The 21271-nt window shown below is 51.3% G+C and overlaps 1 protein-coding gene across 1 annotated transcript in view; it reads right to left on the bottom strand.

Moving 5' to 3' along the window:
* The window catches only part of LOC133356288 (mirror-image polydactyly gene 1 protein-like), a 49541-nt gene that overhangs the window by 17334 nt on the left and 10936 nt on the right, over window positions 1–21271 (bottom strand). Inside the window, exons 2-8 of the mRNA XM_061573723.1 lie at window positions 19084–19658; window positions 16341–16494; window positions 15292–15397; window positions 10938–11067; window positions 8844–8877; window positions 1584–1754; window positions 44–139 (exon numbers count right to left, since the gene is read on the bottom strand). Of these exons, the coding sequence (XP_061429707.1) occupies window positions 44–139; window positions 1584–1754; window positions 8844–8877; window positions 10938–11067; window positions 15292–15397; window positions 16341–16494; window positions 19084–19658 (1266 nt within the window). The remainder of the gene's footprint in view (window positions 1–43; window positions 140–1583; window positions 1755–8843; window positions 8878–10937; window positions 11068–15291; window positions 15398–16340; window positions 16495–19083; window positions 19659–21271) is intronic.

Here is a 21271-nt window from a genome sequence, read left to right as displayed (position 1 = left end):
CTCTGCCACTGCCGCCACCGCTTGCCCGCTCCCCGCCACTCGCCTTGAGCTCCTGCTCGGGGTCGTTCGTCTGTCCCGAGGAGGCGCGGGCGCTCAGCTCCCCCTTCGCGTGGCTCAGCTCCTGGTCGAGCGTTTTGCACTGCGGGAGAAACGCGAGACGCGACGCGTGTGAACGAGGCACGTGGGAATGTGCATTTTAATAATAATAATGATACTTTATGTATGCTGACTAATTGCCACGTAAAAAAAACTTGATTTTAAGCTTTCGTGACTGTAGGAATTACTATTTTGTTATTTGGGTAAAGTCACGTGTAAAGAAAATAAATAATAGAAAACGACGTTTCGATTGCAACGCACGCAACCGTCATCAGGTATAACTAAATTTGAGAGAGAGAGAGAGAAAACACAGACACAGAGACACAGAGAGAGAGAGAGACACACACAGACAGACACACAAGCAAAGAGTGACAACACAGAGACACACAGAGAGAGACACAGACAAAGATACACAAGCGGAGAGAGACAACACAGAGACACACAGAGACACACAGACAGACACACAAGCAAAGAGAGACAACACAGAGACACACAGAGAGAGACACACAGACAGACACACAAGCAAAGAGAGACAACACAGAGACACACAGAGAGAGACACACAGACAAAGATACACAAGCAGAAAGAGACAGCGCAGATGCACACAGAGAGAGACACACAGGCGGAGAGAGACAACACAGACACACAGAGAATGTCTATGGTGTGTGTCTCTCTCTGGCGCATTTAGTTTGTAGATCCCATCGTGCCACCGCGTACGGGAAGCCAGGAAACAAACAGAACCTGGGGGGCATATACGGCCAGAGCTGGGGGGGTAAAGGGCATGTCAAAGATGTGAGTTTTCAAGACAGACTTAAATAGATAGATATATATTAACGATTCCGATTGTCTTAGCGGCAAAGTGTTCCAAAACTTGGGCGCTACACTTGCAAATAGCGCCATCGCCCCAGGCAACGATCCTTGACCTGACAGGACTAAGTAGAAGGCGATACAAATATCTCAGGGACCTCGTTGGAGAGTCAACGCGGATTCGGTTCCTGCCAACATTGTGGGGCTAACCCAGCGAGCGCTCGAACTCGGCAGGGAATTTTCACCAACATTCACACCGCCTCCCCCCGGCTCCCCTATGTGGGATGTGTGCGAGACCCGTGCGACAAACGGTGGACAGCGAGCATGTTTGTCTGGACACCGTTGCGTGTGTTCAGCCAGGCGCACACCTGAGCAAGCGGTGGCGCGGTGACACATTTCGGCGTTCAAGCGTCGAACCCGCTCAGTGGCTTTTGCGGCGATGAACTTTTTTCGTGCGCCGCGTAACAACAACAACAGCAGCAGCAGCATCATTTCGCGACCTGTTGGGCTTTGGCCGTCACGACCCTTTGCCGCGCCGCTGCTCGCTCGAGATGCGTTCGAAGCGCTCGGCAGGGCGACGAAATGAGCCGCGCGCTGTTTCTAGAGGAGCGACTCGATCAACACACGGGTCCCTTCGCGGCCAATCGACCGTTCGGCGTCCTTAGCGTCGCGGCGCTGACCCGGGCGATGGCGTCGTCTCGCTCGGCCACAACGGCGCGCATCTCCTCCGCCGTGATGCGGTCGCGTCGCGCCTGCCCCTTGCGGATGCGGCTCACCAGGGCCGCTCCGTAGCGCTCGATGTCGCGGCCGGAGTTCGCCTCGCGGACGCCCTCCAGCAATTCTTCCACGGCCTGCGCGCGCGCGCGTGCGTGCACACGTGCGTAGGTGTGTGCGTGCGTGCACACGTGCGTGAGTGTGCACGTGCGTGTGTGCGTGCACACGTGCGTGGATGTGCACGCTCGGTGGCTTCAATTTAACAGCAAACCGATTCATCTTCTTGGTTCTTTCGGTGAAGTCACGTAGAATGGAAAAAAAAGTAAAAAAAATAAAACATGATAAATAAGAATACATAATAAATAAGAATTATTTTGTTATGTTTTATTTTTATTATTTTATTATTTCCATTCTACGTGACTTTACCGAAAGAACCAAGTCACGAAAGCTTTAAATCGAAAAAAAGCAAACCGATTGATGCGTGTGTGCGTGGGTGCACAAGTGCGTGAGTGTGCGTGTGTGCGTGTGCACACGTGCGTGCGTGTGCGTGTGTACACGTCCGGCCTTCATAGGTGCTCGCTAACAGCACTTGCCCCTACAGTCTGTCAAGACTATACGGGGGATCTTTTTGTGTACACGTGCGAATGTGCGTGCGTGCGCTTGGGGAGGTCAAGGAGCAGCCCTGCCAACTGTTTCGCTCGCGCCACTGCAAGGCGGAGAGGCCCTTGACTTGAGCAGACGCTCCTGAAAAATAATTGTTTTTGGCCTACTCTTCCACGCTGGCCGGACATCTCGAAAGCGGTGTGCGGACACTTAACCGATTAACTGTGGTGTGCCCGTTTCGCGGACAGAGTGGACACGGCAAATGTACAACTTTGTACTGTTCGCCCTCGCGCGCTGTTCTCCGGCCTGACACTGGTGACGAGAAAAGGGTAAACAGAAGACCTCTGGTGGAGGGGGGGGTCAATCAGTTTTAAAGACAATGAATATATTATAATCAGAGCACGTTAATTTGCATTGTTTTGCCACAAGTACGGGTTGGGCAATGCAGACTTGGTGCCTTGCAAAAGGTTTCTATTTTGGTGTTTAGACTTCTTAACACCTGTTTAATTGCCGGAAAGGGTAAAACCTATTCTTTGTTTTCATCAATCTAAAACACCTTTTCCATCGCACGTGTGTTGCACGTTCAAATAAACAAAAATGAGAAGCTGCCACGGCGGTTGAAAACGGTTAGCAGCGCACTGGGAACTTGCAACCCAGAGGTCGCCGATTCGTGTGTGTATGTGTGTATGTGTCTGTGTATGTGTGTATGTGTCTGTGTGTGTGTATGTCCGGCAAAACAACCTCCTACCTCCTCGCGGTGCCGGACGGGCAACACTGTCGTGGGCAGTGCTGTGGGGGGAGGGCCAATGCCCATTGGCCTCTCCCCTCATGGCGTCTGTGACCACCACAGTGGCTAAACGGGGGCTCTGGACGGGTGTGAGGGGCTGGTAACCCCTCCACCTTCAATTCATTACCACTAAACCACGAATTAAACATAAACCTGTAACAAATAAGCTTGTGCCGGAGGCCCCGGGGGGTCAGGCTTATATGACGTCTCCTGGCCAAACCCCATTTGGCGGAGCCAGGAGATTGAATTTTCACCCTCGGGGCTCCTCCAGAAACAACAAAAAACCATTGCGGATGGCCACGTGGAATGTTCGAACGCTCACTGCGGAGGAGAGGCTGCCACTCCTCTGTCGGGAGCTGGACCGGTACCGCCTGGATCTCTGTGGCATTCAGGAGGTCCGGTGGACCGGTTCTGGCTCCTGCCACCATGAGGGGTGGACAGTCCTCTACTCGGGGCAGGAGACTGCCAAACAACAGGGTGTGGCTCTTCTTCTGAACAAAAGAATGAAGGGGGCGTGGGAGCGTGGCGGTGAGGTGTGGGAAGCTGTAAGCCCCAGGATACTTTGGGCTCGCCTTCCCATCAACCAGAGGCGAGGAGTGGTGGTGGTGGTTACTTATGCCCCCACCGAAGACGAACATCCGTGGAGGGATGCAAGCAAAGCCGATGAGTCAGACGCTTTCTATGACCTCCTGTCACAGGTGCTGGCTAAAGTGGCCACTCGGGACAGAGTCATCTTGTTGGGTGACTTCAATGCCCGAGTTGGTCATGATGCTGACACCTGGTCTGGAGTGATTGGAAGGCATGGGCCAGATCAGCTCAATAATAATGGTAGGAGGCTGCTAGATTTTTGTGCAGCCCATGGGCTTGTAATTACCAACACGCTCTTCCGGCATCGGCGCATCCACACAACATCATGGATACATGCCGGGTCCAAGCAAGAACATCTGCTGGACTACATAGTGACGGACCAGCGGATGCGAACCCATGTCCTTGACACCAGGACCTACCGTGGAGCTGATCTGTCCTCTGTCCATCGACTAGTCATCTGTAAGATGCGCCTGCCTTTCTTCCACTCCGGTGGTGGGTGTACACCCAGGATCCCATTCCAACCAAAAGTGGCCTGGTCTCAGTTAGCTGATGAAAGTTGCAAGCGAGAATTTCATCATCGCTTGCAGCTGGGGTTGGCATCGTCCCCCACTCCACCTGATGTCGAGGGTAAATGGGCGAGGTTTAGGACTGTGACTCATGCAGCTGCAATGGCTGCTTTGGGTACGCGGTCCAGACCTCCCCAGAAACCCTGGCTGACAGAGGAGGTGTTCAGGTTAATTGAGAAAAAGCGACAGGCCCACTCTCATCGCCTACAGCATCCCACGTCAGAGAATGAGGAGGTTTACCGCAGCCTTCGCTCGGAAGTTCGGAGAGCCGTAAGGCGTTGTAAGGATGGGTGGTGGTCGCGGGTTGCTGAGGAGATGGAGTCTGCCTCAGTGGCCCGTGATCACAAATCACTATTTAACTCCATCAAAAATGTAACCTGCAGCGCCACACCTATTACCATCATTAGAGGAAAAAACGGTGATCCAATCTCCGACCCCCAGGAACAGGTTTGCAGATTTGCTGAGCATTTCTGTGAGGTCCTGGGGGAGGGAAATTCTCTCAGCCAGGAAAACATCATGGCACAAAGTGGGGATAACCCTGCTGAGGCTGCGGTGCCTCAAATATTGGAAGAGGTCACCCCCTGTGAGTGGCTGGCTGAGGTTCCAGCTGTTGAGGAAGTACTGAGGGCGATCCGGAGTCTGAGACCAGGGAAGGCACCGGGCAGAGATGATCTCCCAAGCGAAATGCTGAGGGAGGGTGGCGTTTGTGCACAGACTGCCCTATATGACATCATAACAACAGTCTGGACCACTGGACGGGTTCCGCAGGACTGGAAGGATGCCCTGGTGGTCCCCCTCTTTAAGAAGGGGGACCGCACAGACTGTAACAACTACAGGGGCATCTCACTCCTCAGTGTGCCGGGTAAGGTCCTGGCAAGGATTATTCAACATCGCCTTGCTAGGCACGCTGAGGAGGGGCTTGCGGAGCCCCAATGCGGTTTCAGGAAAGGGCGGTCCTGCACAGATGCCATATTTTCTGTCCGTCTGCTACAGCAGAGGTGTAGGGAATTCCAAAAAGACCTACATCTCTGCTTTATTGACCTGGTCAAGGCCTATGATACCATCAGTAGGACTGGACTCTGGGTTGTTCTTCGTGTTTTCGGAGTCCCTGACCCTCTGCTCACGATCATTAAGGACCTTCATGATGGTGAGCGGGCCCGGGTAAAACTACGTGGCCGGGAGTCGGAGCCTTTCCCTGTACACCTTGGGGTGCGACAGGGATGTCCTCTGGCTCCCACATTATTTAACATCTATTTTGACCGCGTAGTTCGTGAAGCCTTCAATAGCTGTACCGGGGGAATTTCCGTTTGGTACAGATATAATGGGAGGCTGATCGACGCCCGGGTGCGATCAAGGGATGGCTCCCTATTGGTCAACCACGTTATGTATGCCGATGATTTGGTAATAGCTGCTCATTCAGAAGAGGAGTTGGAGGCGCTGCTGCTGAGACTGGAGCGTGCCACTAAGAGGTGGGGCCTTACCATCAGCCCCACCAAAACCAAGCACCTGCCTGGGTATTTTGTACCATCGGACACTCCACCCCCACAACTCCCAATTGGTGATGGGGCAGTTGTGGAGAGAGTGGAGAGTTTCCCATACCTGGGCAGTGTGCTTATGACCGGCTCCAGTCTATCAGCAGAGGTCTCACTCCGAATCAGTCGAGCGGCAATATCTTTTCATCGGTTGCGTAACGCTGTGTGGAAGCTACCTGGTCTGTCGCTCCGCACGAAGCTTCAGGTCTTCTCGGCCACGGTCATTCCCTCCCTTCTCTACGCTTGCGAGACGTGGACCCCCCTGGTGGAGCATCTTCGCCGGTTGGAAACATTTAGGCTGGCCTGCCTACGATCCATCCTGGGTTTAACCAGGCTGGATTGTGTGAGGAGCTCACAAATCCTTGAAAGATCTGGGCAAAGTCCCATCAGTGAGCTCCTCCGGCAGGCAAGGCTGCGTTGGCTGGGTCATGTAGCCCGCATGCCCAGCCACCGCATGCCTAAACAGCTTTTGTTCGGCCGGATCGAGGGGGCTAGACGGGCGCGGCACGGGCTGGAGAAGAGATGGAGTGATGTGGTACAGGAGGACGTGGAGCTGAGTGGACTTGCCGATGACTGGTACCAGCGGTGTCAAGATCGGCCTCAGTGGAGGAGGCTCGTGAAGGACGCTACTGGGCAGTTGGAGGCAGTCGCCCTCCAACAACAACGGAGGGCGGAGGAGCGACGCTCACAACAACGAGCGGAGCGCCGGGTGGCTAAAGCACAGCAAGTTGGCACAGTAGGGGGCACAGGTGGTGCATCAGCCAGTCATCTCGGTCATCTCGGTCAGTCGACCAGTGGCACCTGGGTCTGCCCCGTGACCTCCTGCCAGCGGGCTTTCGACACTTCACGTGGCCTCAAGGTGCACTTGGCCTGGCACAAGCATCGTGGTGACGTCACCGCCACTTAGTGGCGAATGGCGGTTGTTGTTGTTGTTGTATGTATGTGTGTATGTGTGTATGTATGTGTGTATGTATGTGTATGTATGTATGTGTATGTATGTCATATCGGTCAGTCGACCCGTGGCACCTGCTGGGTCTGCCCCGTGACCTCCTGCCAGCGGGCTTTCGACACTTCACGTGGCCTCAAGGTGCACTTGGCCTGGCACAAGCGTCGTGGTGACGTCACCGCCACTTAGTGGCGAATGGCGGTTGTTGTTGTATGTATGTGTATGTATGTGTGTATGTATATGTATGTATGTGTGTATGTAGGTGTATGTGTATGTGTGTATGTATGTGTGTGTATGTGTGTGTATGTGTATGTGTGTATGTATGTGTATGTGTGTATGTATGTGTATGTGTGTATGTATGTGTATGTGTGTATGTATGTGTGTATGTATGTGTGTATGTATGTACGTGTGTGTGTATGTATGCATGTGTGTACGTGTGTGTATGTATGCACGTGTGTGTGCATGTGTGTGTGTATGTATGCGTGTATGTATGTATGTGTGTTGAATTTTTCCCCCACTACCGTGCCTAGCCACCCGTGCTTAATTGGAGGTGGGGGCAGGACAACAAACTAAACACAAAACGCCGTTCCATAAAATTGAGGTTCGATTCCATTTCCGAAACGATGTGGGTGGGGGTCAAGTTTCTTAAATCCTTGTCCCTCTGTCCACCTGGCAGCGTGAATGGGTTAACCATACTGCAGTTCCTCCATTGGCAGGTTCACGTGTGTGTGGGGATTTCTATTCTGTCCGTGTGCACGATGCCAATGTCGAGGTCTGCTACTGCCAGCCACGACGAGAGGGCTTCAGTAGATTAACACGTAGCAGGCTTTCGCGACCAATGTTATTCATAATCAACGTTTTTGGGTTAAGATCGCGTTAATGAGTTAATGATGACGTCACCCTGCTGCTGCTCTATATAAGAACGGGAGACACAGCAGAGCCTCACCATTCTGGCGAATTGCCCGATGATGCTGGATGCAATTACCAGCGAAACATCGTACTACTCAAATTGTAAATGTCGTGGCTTCAACACACCGGTGGGCTAAAGCAGTGAACTATTTTGTCTTTTGTCAACGTGACACTTTTTTACTGATTGGCCGTGTCGGGTGGTGGAGGGTTACGACACATTTATAAATAACGCGATCTAAACCCAAAAACGTTGATTATGGCTTCAGTAGAGCTCGTTCCTGTCGTTATCACTCTTCCTCCTCCTCCTCTGCATCAATCTGTTTTCCGTTAAATTGAAGCCACCGAGAGTCGAGAGAAACTCCCTAGATATTTACCGCTTGCTCTCCGCCAGGGGTGGAGAACCTTTTTTCTGCAAAGCGCCATTTGGATATTTATAACATCACTCGCGGGCCATGCCAAATTATCAACTTAAAAATTAGCCCGTTATATGTGGTCAAACGTTTAATTAACTCGCCCCTAATGCGATGGCTGGAACTGCTTCTCTTTGGTGAGGCGTGTGTGATGTTAGCTGGTGGTGATGATGTTGCTGCTACTCGCAACTGCTTTTCCAGGTTTGCTCCTAGATTTATTGATTTCGAGTTCCGCCTGCGGTTGCCTTGGCAGGGCCACACCAAATGATTTCGCGGGCCTTGTACAGCCCGCGGACCGGACGTTGCCCACCCCTGTTCTACAGAGTCGAACAATGCGTCAGATGGAGAACTTTGTTGCTACAGAGGCATAACCACTGAGAAGAGAAAGGGTGATCTTTCGCAACCGGTAAATATGAACAGATGATATTACGATGATGCCTGCCACATTATTTTCCAGAATCTTTATTCCGATGTCGAGGCCTGCTGCGAGCCACGAGGAAAGGGCTTCAGGAGTTAGTCGAGTTCGTGTAGTTTTTGTTGTTGCTGTACCTCCTCCTCCGTTGAAGGACCGCAGACGAGGGTGGGTTTACTCCATAGCCTGGGCTGCGTGGCCACAGTCGCATGGTGCTCCTACCTCCTCCAAGACGTCTGGCTGGCGTGGAAGAGTAGGCCAAATACTGGCTCGAGGAGCTCTCTGCAGCTTCCTCTTCTGTCAGCAGTGCAGTGAGCGAGCACTATCAGGGCTGCACTTTTGCCAGCGCCCTTTGCATTATTTAATTCATCTTATCGGTGGGGGGGGGGGGGGGGGGTGTGATGTCCGGTAATACATCGTGTTGTGTAAAGTGCGTACGGTATAAGAGACAAGCCCTACACAATGCAACTTACCAAGTCGAGTTGCTCACAATTGTAATCAAATATCCTGAAAAGAGAGAAATGGAATGAGCAAATGTAATGGATACGATGTTTATATTCGCTTTGCCGTGTCACACTGCACATAACGGGAGGCAAAAAAATTAATGTTTCGTAACATGAATGCTGCGCTGTACACATGAATAACATCCACACACTAATGAAATTGTACAATACATATAAATATCGATTTAAAGCTTTCGTGACTGCAGGGATTCATCTTCTTGGTTCTTTCGGTAAAGTCACGTAGAAGGGAAGTAATAAAATAATAAAAATAAAACATAATAAAATAAAATAATTCACCTGAGGACGGCTGCTTGCGTTGTGGCCGAAACGTCGTGAGAATTATTTTATTTTATTATGTTTTATTTTTATTTTTGTATCACTTCCCTTCTACGTGACTTTACCGAAAGAACCAAGAAGATAAATACAAATAGACAATAACACAAACACAGCAATATCAATATCTTAAACTATAAATTTGGAAGTTTTATTTACCTTTCACGAAGATATAAAATCGCGAATAATCGAATTTAGCGATAGAAAAATCGGCGAATGTAGATATTTGACTGTACACTCCGTTCTCCTATAACGCAGCGTGCCGTTTTCAAAACGCGAATTGGATATAACGCGATTAACGTATTAGGCAACACTTTTGTTTTGTTACAACGCAGATGCGATTTGGATATTAACGCGACCGAGTGAACAGAGAACTACGTCGCGCGAGTCGGAGTAAGCGTTCGTACGGCTGCCTCGAAGTTGCATCATCGCGCAAGGCATTGGGATGCTGCTGGATGCTTCTAGATGCGACCCACGTGCCCCGGTGTTCGTGCGGCCTGCGCACGAATCTCACGGGGCTTATAGCGGACGGTGCTTTACTCCGATCTTATTTATTATAAGGCGATTTTCCTGTAAAGAAACTATCACCAATTTTGATTTAAAGCTTTCGTGACTGCAGGGATTCATCTTCTTGGTTCTTTCGGTAAAGTCACGTAGAAGGGAAGTAATAAAATAATAAAAATAAAACATAATAAAATTATAATAAAATTAAATTTAAAATTAAAATTAAAATTGTATTATGTTTTATTTTTATTATTATATTACTTCCCTTCTACGTGACTTTACCGAAAGAACCAAGAAGACAACTATCACCACTTTACAGGACAATACTGCACGTACGTGCATTAATAGTGGCGTGTGTCATTAGCAATTCGACACCGCCGTCAGTGACACTTGGCGGTCTTGGAGAAGGAAAAAATACAAATATATAACAGGCGACGTTTCGGGCAATGACCCTAATTCATAAGACAACACACGTTGATTGATGCGTGCGAGGTTCTTGTCATTTGCGCTCTTGCCCCACTGCTCAACGCGGTTATCACCCAACGATTCATGCAACATTTGAAACACGTGTTTGCCACTCCGTGAAGCAGACGGTACGTCGTAGTAGTGTGAATATCGTATGGTTAATAGACTCACAGCGCTGCCGTATGGTAGTAGAAGTTCATGGCAATTGCACCAGGGCGGCCGTTGGAGTCCGAACCACAAACTTCTGCAGCAGGCAAGCATATAACGCGCTACCGTTCGGGCGCGTCACTGCCCCGGCTGATGGTTTGTGACCGCGCGTGTGTGCGTGGTGTGTGTGTGAGTCGTGTGCCGTTCCGGCCTTCATAGGTGCTCGCTAACATCACTTGCCCCGAAATTATGTTAAGGCTACACGGGGGATATTTGTCTTTTTTAAGCGTAGCGGTAACATAGGGGTTAGCGCGCTGCGCTACCACACCCAGCAACCCGAGTTCGATTCCCGCTCACGGCCAACACCGTTGACGATTATCGGAACCGGTCCTGGGCCTCCCCTAGGTAGACTCAGCCTCAAATGAGTACCTGGTGCGGTGTGTGTAAACATCGCCACTGGGGAGACAAAGGCGGCCGGGCGCGATGCTGACCACCCACCCCTCGTGTGCCGTGCCGGGTTTTATAGGCGCTCGCTAACATCACTTGCCTCGGCAGTCTGTTAAGGCTACACGGGGGATCTTTGTGTGTGTGTGTGCGCGTGCGTTCGTCACCCACTCCGCTTGTTCCTTCTCCAAGCGTCGGGCTCTCTCCACGGCCGCCTCCCGCTCCTCCTCGGCCGTGTGAACCCGCGACAGCATCGCCTCGTCTCTCTGTCGCTGCGCCACCAGGATCTCGTCCACCAGCACTGGCAGCAGCAGCAACAGCAGCAGCAGCAACAGCAGCAGCAGCAACAGGAGCAGGAGCAGCAGGAGCAGCAGCATCAACAGCAACAGGAGCACCAACAGCAACAGGAGCATTAGCAGCAACAGGAGCATCAACAGCAACAGGAGCATTAGCAGCAACAGCAGCAGCAGCAGGAGCAGCAGCAGGAGCAGCAGGAGCAGCAGCATCAACAGCATCAACAGCAACAGGAGCATTAGCAGCAACAGGAGCATCAGCAGCAATAGGAGCAGCAGCAGTAGCAGGAGCAGCAGCAGCAATAGATGCAGCAGCAGCAACAACAGCATCAGTAGCAACAGCATCAGCAACAGCAGCAGCAGCAGCAGCAGCAACAGGAGCAGCAGCAGGAGCAGCAGCAGTAGCAGGAGCAGCAGCAGAAATAGATGCAGCAGCAGCAGCATCAGCAGCAACAGGAGCATCAGCAGCAACAGGAGCAGCAACAGGAGCAGCAGCAGGAGCAGCAGCATCAGCAGCAGGGGCAGCAGCAGTAGCAAGAGCAGCAGCAGCAATAGATGCAGCAGCATCAGCATCAGCAGCAGCATCAGCAGAAGCAAGAGGAGCAGTAGCAACAGCAGCATCAGCAGCAGCAACAGCAGCGATAGCAGCAGCAGCATCAGCAACAGGAGCAGCAGCAGTAGCAGGAGCAGCAGCAGAAATAGATGCAGCAGCAGCAGCAGCATCAGCAGCAGCAACAGCAGCGATAGCAGCAGCAGCATCAGCAACAGGAGCAGCAGCAGCGCCATCAGCATCACTTCAAGCTCCCATTGCGTCGATGGCCCTTCCGCCATCAATGGCATTCGCAAGACAATGGCAGGGCTGCATCTTCACCGTTTACTCAATCCAAGTGCGTTCATTTGAGAGGGTGCGTGTGTGTGTGATGTTAACTACATCGCCTGCTATACAGGAGGTCATGGGTTCGATCTCGACCCTGACGCCTCTGTATTTTGAGTTGACATGTTTCTCCCTTCGTGGTCGCTGTGGGATTTTTTTCCTTCCAGATCCTCCAGTTTTTCCCTCCACATTTAGAACCAACGTGCGTTTATAGTATTCGGCTACGGCTATAGATTTCCACATGATGATAAGCCAATTCGTTTAGCTACCATTTGTGGCCAGTTTGCTACTGAGAAAGAGTTATACAGCTCAGTGGGCCTTACCTGGTAAAAATAAAAGTTTAGTTGAGATGTGGTGTGTGCCACCTATTAGCGTGGCATTCCACGAAAAGTCCACGCCAAAATTTTTGTAAACGACCTCTTTTTATTTGACCAAATAAGGCCCCCTGAGCTACATAGAGCTATTGTTCAGAAGCGACCACGCTACAAATGAAAGCTCAGCAAAGTGGCTCATCGCGTTGAAATGTATAGAAGCCAACATACTCGAAACGCGGTGATGTTCATTCTAAATGTGGATGGAAAAACCGAAGGAACTCGGAGAAGAAAAATTCCACTCGACCAAGGGGAGAGCGAGAGAGACACCGCAAAACTCCAAATATACAGCAGGCGTCAGGCTGAATAGCCATGGTGTCGCAGTGCGCCACGTACCCACATACATAGCATCCCGACCGGGTCGGCATCACAAGTGGCGGCGGAACGAGAGGCATTAAAAAGGCGATTTCGCTAAAACCATGCGCTCTTTCCCCACGGGGTCTCTCCCCTCTCCGTGTGTGTGTGCGTTCGGTCGATTCCGCCATTGGCAGTCGCCGGGAGGGATGGATGGGGATGGATCCGGGGGTGATGATTGGATGGAAAAAATTCGACCGAGCTCTTCTGGCTCACCTGTGCGCTCACCCGGCCGGCTCTTTGTAATTTGGACGGGAGCCAGTGCACAAACAAACATTTGAAATGTGGGTGTGGGGAAGTGACCGGAGCCTTTGGGAGGCGGTGTGGGATAGATTGGGGGAGGGAGGTCTCATTGTAGATCTCTCTCTGTGCTTCGCTCGCTCTCACTTTCTCCCTCTCTCTCCTCGCTCTCTCGGTCCGTTGTGTGTGTGTGTGTATGTGCCCGTGTGTGTGTGTGTGTTGGACTCCCATCGGAGAGAAAAGAGGAATTGGAGACGAGGCGGGGAGAGGCTGTGAATACGCATGGCGGTGTTGTGCAAACAACGACAGGACCAGTGGTGTCACGGCGGTTAGCGCCGGGGAGAGAAAGGGAGAGAGGGGGGGGGGGGCAGACAGCATATGGATTCGACCGGATGGTGCCAGGAATAATAATAATCTTCGCTCCTATGGGCTGCTGATGGTAGATGCGGATACAGAGACTGCAATTTCACATTCATTTTGGTCAAGCCCAGCAGATAACGGGCGCGGTGCTGTGATGTCACATTCCTCGAATTCTGTGGGTCGGGGGGCATTGCGCCCGTGACGATTGCGCCTGTGTTGTGGATGACCACAGTCGCGTCATGCCGGAGAGTTTTGAACGTTCCATTTGTGGCTCTCCGCGTCTATCTATCGCTGCCGTGGTTTGTGTCGTGGGATGCGGTTTGGGGCAGACCACGAGCTACGTGGAAGATCAAACTCCAGGGTCGGGTCTTTCAAAATGATGAGGATGATCGGGCCGGCTTTGGTAGAGATGCCGCGCGCGACTTACAAGAACGACGATAAGTAAACAGGTGCGGGTGCAGAAACGGTGTGTAATCAGCATCATCATGAGCCATAATCACCATCAGCATTAGCCATGGTGTAATCACCATCATCATTAGCCATGGTCAATCCACTGCTGAATGAAGCCTACGCACCCCCTCTGCCTTCCCAAGCTGCCAACGCGACCAACCCACGCACGGTGTCACGTGCACACGCACGCACGTTGAACTTCTTTCGCACCGTACGTGGCCGACCGTGCAAATCGTCGGTGCGAGGGAACGGAAACAAACCAGACACTTAAAATCCAGTTTTAAAGAAATGCGTTTTCAATCTTGATTCAGCCTTGCACGACTGCTCGGGCAAGGGCTCTTGGCAAGCATCTATTGCGAGCAGTGTGGCCAGCACTACGCCCGGCCGCTTTTGTCTCCCCAGAGCTGATGTATTTCAAGCCGCACCAAATATTCATTGAAGGCCACCTACCCACCCGAGGGTGGTGGTGGGTAGCCAACACCACTCCCGGCCGCCTTTGTCTCCCCATAGTGCCGATGGTCACACGTCGCACCACGTGCTAATTTGAGGCCGAGTTGACCTACGGGGAAGCCCGGGCTGTGAGCGGGAACCGGGCTGGGCAGGTTCCGTAGCAGCAGCGCACAGTGGTGGCTATGAGATGTTAACTACCTCGCCTGGTACACAGGAGGTCTTGGGTTCGATCCCAACTATAACGTCTCTATCTATTTGGAGTCTACATTGAGATGTTAACGACCTCGCCTGGTGTACAGGAGGTCTTGGGTTCGATCCCAACCGTTAAGTCTCTGTATTTGGAGTCTAAATCGATATGTTAACTACCTCGCCTGGTATACAGGAGGTCTTGAGTTCGATCCTAACCGTAAAGTCTCTATATTTGGAGTCTAAATCGAGAAGTTAACGACCTCGCCTGATATACAGGAGGTCTTGAGTTCCATCCCAACCATATCGTCTCTATATTTGGAGTCTAAATCGAGATGTTAACGACCTCGCCTGGTATACAGGAGGTCTTCGGTTCGATCCCAACCGTAATGTCTCTGTATTTGGAGTCTAAATCGATATGTTAACTATCTAGCCTGGTATACAGGAGGTCTTGAGTTCCATCCCAACCATATCGTCTCTATATTTGGAGTCTAAATCGAGATGTTAACGACCTCGCCTGGTATACAGGAGGTTTTGAGTTCGATCCCAACCGTAAAGTCTCTATCTATTTGGAGTCTACATCAAGATGTTAACGACCTCGCCTGGTATACAGGAGTTTAGAACCCGACCCTGACGATGCCTGCCGTATATTTGTGGCTTGCGTCTCTGTCTCTCCCCGTGTTCGCGTGAAATATTCCCCGGGTCCTCCGTGTGTGTCCCTCCACGTTCAGCATATCGCGCGTCCAGACCAATTGGCTGCTGCAAAGTCGCACGCGACAAGCCGCCGCTTCGTCCGGGCCATCATTTGTGACAGCCGGGTCGGTCCTGAAGCAGAGCTACGTCACTCAGTTGGGGGACCTTGCGTGGTTCAAATGAAAATCAAAACACCCACTGCGCCCCCCCCCCCCCACCCACAGCGCAATCCACACACGGAGTCGGCGCGTCACCTGCAGCCTTCTCGGCCACCCTCGCCTCCATCTGCTTCACCTCGAGCTCCAGGCCGCAGCGCGACGCCGACAACTCCTCGTCCGCCTCCCGCAGCCTCTCCTGGAGCTGCTCGCAGAAGAAGGCGGCAGCAACCCGCTCGATACACGAAACAAAGACAAAGATCCCCCGTATAGCCTCGGCAGACTGTTGGGGCAAGTGCCGTTAGCAAGCAGCACCTATGAAGGCCGGCGCGGCGCACGAGGGGGTGGGTGGCCAACACTACGCCCGGACGCCTTTGTCTCCCCAGTGGCGATGTTTACTGCACACCGCACCGGGTACTCATTTGAGGCTGAGTCGACCTAGGGGAGGCCCGGGACCGGTTCAGATAATCGTCGCTGGTGTTGGCCGTGAGCGGGAATCGGACCCGGGTCGCCAGGTTCATAGCGCAGCGCACTAACCACTACGCCACCGCCCCCCCACATACACCCTGACACACACACCTACATATACTCAGAGAGAGTAGCAGCAGCACCCTGCTGAATACAGAGTTCCTGCTCTGCACAGATACTCCCTGCGCCGCAATGACAGAGGCGATAAAGATGATCACAGTCGTGATGATGATAGTGATGACAGTGAAGGTGATCACAGTAGTGATGATGATGATAGTGATGGCATTGATGATGATGATGATGATAGTGATGGCATTGAAGATGGATCACAGTAGTGTTGATGATGATAGTGATGGCAATGAAGATGATCACAGTAGTGATGATGATGATAGTGATGGCAATGAAGATGATCACATTAGTGATGATGATGATAGTGATGGCAATGAACATGATCACAGTAGTGATGATGATGATGATGACAGTAATGGCAATGAAGATGATCACAGTAGTGATGATTATAGTGAAAGCAATGAAGATGATCACAGTAGTGATGATGATGATGATAGTGATGGCATTGAAGATGATCACAGTGATGTGATGATGATAGTGATGACAGTGAAGATGATCACAGTGATGATGGTGATGGTGACGATGACGCAGACGATTGTGCGGACGCTCACCGCCTCGTTGTGCGCATTGGCGGTGTCCAACTCCACCCTGAGTAGCTCCAGGCCGCGGGGCTCCAGGCGGAGCGACTCCCCGCGGAAGAACACCGAGCTCGCCCGGGCTCCATGGAACTCCGAGTTCCTCGCTGACTCGACGGGGGGAGGCGCCCTGGGCGGGAGATAGATAAGAGCAGCAGCGGCGGCAGCGATAACTCGAATAGCTCTTAGGTTTTTAAAAAAATATTTTTTCGGTAAAGTCACGTAGGTAAAAAAAATAACCCCTAAGAGTATGAATCCTTGCAGTCACGAAATCTTCAAATCTAGAACTCGAATAGCCATCACATTATATGTACGTATCTGTGTTGAACTTCTTTCGCACCGTACGTAACCAACCGTTCTAATCGGAAGTGCACGCGGGGTGGGGAGGGACAGCAATCTAAACCCCACAAGGCAATAGGAATAAGGATAATGTTAATTTACAAGGCGTCTCTTCTTTCGCGCCGCTACGGTCACTCGTCCCATGAACTTCCATTGCAGTTGAATTCTCATCCAGGGGTTAAAACAGCAGCGGCGAGTGATATATCCTGAACGGGACCTCGACTGCCATAGGGGCCGTCCATAAATGACGTCACGCGATTTTGGACTATTTTTGACCACCCCCCTCTCAAATCACACGGCGTCACAAAAAGTCAGACCCCCCCCCCTCAAATATTACGTCACATAGCTCTGCCCCCCCCCCCAAAATAAATTAAACATGCTTCAAATCGCTTAAAACTATTGTCATTGTAGTGCGTATTTAATGTGGCGCTGCACTCTGATGTTGTAGGAGAAAACATTTATTATAAAGTATATTTAATTAATTAGAACGTGTTGTCTATATTTATTTAAAGTTGCGCATTTTGATGTGACGTCACATTTCTAAACCCCCCCCCCCTTCGTCACATATCGTCACAAATGTCTGACCCCCCCCCCCAGGTGGGTGACGTCATTTATGGACGGCCCCATATCCACGTTCAGCAACCTTGGCACGGGTGGGCCTTCTTCCATCCAGCGATGGATTGGCATCAGCGCTGCGAGTCGCGATTGTGAATACGCACCGCACATTGCCCTGACAGTGAGCGAGCTCCACGTTTTTTTTGTCTCTACCTACAAAAGCATCGCCCAGTCGTTCCATGTGAGACTAGGCTCTAAGGAAAGCTGTCTCGGGTGTGGACCAATCAACTTCAAGGACAGTGCATACATTATCAGAGTTATGTTTTTGTTTGCATTATGACTGCAGGTATTGTGGTCTATGTAAACATGACTCCTTGTAAAAAAATGTGTCAGTTTTGTTGCCAGATAGAAGGGTAAAAAAACAATTATCATATTTTTACTGGCAAATGAAGTTCCAATGGAGTTCCACGTCGTTTTAGTCTCTACCTACAAAAGCATCGTCGAGTCGTCCTCGCCCCGCTGCATTCAGGAGATGTTTGTCGACGAGTTCCATTCACGGGATGTTTGGCCGTGGCGTGGGAGGCAAATCGGTAGCGCGTGGAGGAACCCTACCAAGTGCGACGAGGGGTCGTGGGTCACACTCAAAGCTCCGCACGGATAGATTTAAGAATCCATAGCTCCATAATAGAGGTTTTTTTGGGGCGTTAGATCGCGTGAATATATAAATGTGTCGTTAAAACCCCGCCACCACCCGACACAGCCAACCAGTAAGGGTTGTCACGTAAACAGAACGTGGCCAATTCGTCACTAGTACAGCACTAGTGTGTAGTGTGTAGTAGTGTAGTGTATAGTGTAGTGTGTAATAGTGTAGTGAAAAGAAGTGCAGTGTATAGTGTAGTGGTGTAGTGTAGTAGTGTAGTATACTAGTACAGCACACCGGTGTTTTGGAGAGCCAAGCCACAACATTCACAAACTGAGCACGACGCTTCGCTAGTAATTACAACTAGCTTCATCAGGTGACAGCCATATTTGTGGAGATGTCCACCTGCTTCGTTCCTTAAATAGAGGCGTAGATGTGGTGACCACGCTTCTGCGCTCTTTTTGTGCAAAGTGTGGGGAGGTGGGGGGGGTTAATGAGTGAGCGTGCATTATGCATGCTCATTATGCGAGCCCATTGAGTTGGTCCTTCCTGTCCATTGTGTGTACTAATCCATACCTGTACCGCCACCATCCTAGGCTACACCTCACAGCCCCGTGCCTTACAGTGCCTGGCGAGCACGCAACCCGGTGGCGAGATGTTAACTACCTCGCCTGGTATACAGGAGGTCGTGGGTTCGATCCCGATCCTGACGCCTGCTGCTGTATATTTGGAGTTTGAGTGTTTTTCTCATCATCATCACGGTGGCGAGGAGATGTTAACTGCCTCGCATGGTATACAGGAGATCGTGGGTTCCATCCCGACCCTAACGCCTGCTGCTGTATATTTGGAGTTTGAGTGTCTTTCTCATCATCATCATCATCATCACGGTGGCTAGGAGATGTTAACTACCTTACCTGGTCTACAGGAGATCGTGCGTTCCATCCCGACCCTAACGCCTGCTGCTGTATATGTCTTTCTCTCTCTCTGGCCGTGATCGTGGGGGGTTTTCCCCAGGTCATCCGGTTTTACCCCTCCACATTTAAGAACATGCTTTAAGAGTATCTGGACGCGCTGAAAATTACTCCATTGAGTTATCCTTTGTGACCAGGTCGCTTCTGAAAAAGAGCTAATAGCTTGTAAATAAAACCGTTCAGTGCACAATTAAATCTGCGTCTCATCACTCACGGCCTTCGCGCGTACTCGGCACCGCTGCCACAGCCAGGAGTGGTGGCACGATGATCGGGCTTGCGGCTATCACCGCACGGTGACCTGTGACCTGAACCAGCAGTGGCAGCAGCAGCAGCGCCGTTCTCGCGAGACAGCGGTTGACAACGCGTCACCGGCCGAGGCAATTCTGGTGAATCTTCCGCTTGGGCCGGTGGCCTCGGCAAGTTTCCCGTGATGGAGCGGGAATCCGGCAGCCCCGCCGACGGCGTCTCCCACCCTAGCGACTCGAGCGCGTCGCTGGGAGACTCGTCGAAGGCGACCTCCGCGCCGTCGCGCGTCCACCGCGGGGACCCTTCGAGCCGCTCCGGGAGCGCGCTGAGCGAGAGGCCGGAGGTGCCGATGGTGGCGCCCTCCGACACCTCCTGCCACTTCCCGTCGCCGAACGCCGTCGCCGTTGAGTCGCCGCTCGCGAAGGTGGTGGTGGTGGTGGTGGCGGTGGTGGCGGTTGCGGTGGTGGCAGTATCTGCGATCAAAGCGTCGCTCGGACGGAGGGCGGTCGTCGACTTTTCCCGAGGCTCGCCAGCGACGTCCATCTGCGTAACGAGAGAGCACGCGCGCATCCATGAGCCGTTGAGCCGTAGGCCCGAAATTGGTTCATCGGTACTAGCTAGGATGGCGACTGCTACCAATGATTTGCTGAAAAGCGGCTGATCCCGAGATGGGAAATATGTGTGAGAGCTTGGACCTTCTCGTAGCTTTTTGAGATAAAATGTCATTTTAAAGGAGTGTGTTTGATAGCGAGAGTGGCTTTGGAGGAAGAAGAAAACACCCGGAACGTGACTTTAATTCTTGACTTAAAGCTTTCGTGACTGCAGGAATTCATATTCCTTGGGTCTTTCGGTAAGACCCAAAGAACGTGACTTTAATTCTCTATGGAAAGGTGACAATTCGTGGGAAGGGTGGCTATCAAGCACACAGTGTGATCTCCACCCTTGGTGGATACTGCCAATGATGAACACTGCCCGTGGTAGATCTTGGAAGACATTACCACTCCAAGTGGTGCCAACCAACCACCTTGGCCGATGGGCTACACGGCTACACTGCTGCATTCGGGTCGTGCCGCGCGCTGTTCATACGATGCCCGACGTTTTGCATCCGCGTGACGGGATCAGCTTTGAGAACTGAATTCATTCGAATTCAACTGAATTCAACTTCGAAAAGCCCGAACAGCTCTAGAGGCTGTGAAACAAATGCGGCACGTGGCTTGCGTTTTCACGCTGCGTCCAAACCGCACTGCTCACGTTGATCGTGAATCTTAACCTCCGCATTTAAAGAACTAACAAAAAAAAACACGATGTGCCTAATCTCTGCTTGCACTGGCAAAATAAAAAAATTTCACCCGATCGAATCGAAAGTCTCCGCGCAGAATTCCACTGCAATGAAGCCCCGTGGTGGCTCCAACTCTCTGATGGGGAAGTGGCATCTAATTCTAGATTTGAAGCTTTCGTGACTGCAAGGATTCATATTCTTAGGTTTTTTCGGTAAAGTCACGTAGGTAAAACATTAAAATTAATAAAAGTAAAATAAAATAAAAATCACGACGTTTCGGAGGCAACACAAGCTTCCGTCTTCAGGTGGAACCGTCACAGCCACGACAGCTGTATCAAGTAACAATTATATAAACGGAGTGGTAGCTCCTGCAATCTCTCATTTACTTGATACAGCTGTCGTGGCTGTGACGGTTCCACCTGAAGACGGAAGCTTGTGTTGCCTCCGAAACGTCGTGATTTTTATTTTATTTTACTTTTATTCATTTTAATGTTTTACCTACGTGACTTTACCGAAAAAAACCTAAGAATATGAAGTGGAAACTGTAGAAGTGATTTAATTCGCATAGGTGTAGTGGCACTAGGCAGATGGTGAGCCGAGTTCAATAACGGGGCCATGGCTAACATCAGTGGCAAGTGACATCTGAACCGAGTCCTGGGTCTTCCCCGTCACCAGCGTGGTGAGGTATGGTCAAACAACCCCCGCCCCGGTGATTGACACAGCCTGGAGGAGGCCTGCATGCAGTAGTGGACTGATAGAGGGCTGGACGTTTACGCTGTGTGTGTGTATATACTGTATCAGTTAAAGGCGCAGCCATGCAGTTTTTAATCACCCCACTGCTAGCGGAAGGGGCCTCTACGAGAGGAAGAACCAGAGT

Source organism: Lethenteron reissneri, chromosome 53 (assembly GCF_015708825.2).
Source record: "Lethenteron reissneri isolate LAM-NWPU_2019-01 chromosome 53, ASM1570882v1, whole genome shotgun sequence".
In the NCBI taxonomy this organism is placed as follows: domain Eukaryota; kingdom Metazoa; phylum Chordata; class Hyperoartia; order Petromyzontiformes; family Petromyzontidae; genus Lethenteron; species Lethenteron reissneri.
Note: the sequence above shows the minus strand (reverse complement) of the source record. Positions and strands in the feature narration are given on the sequence as shown.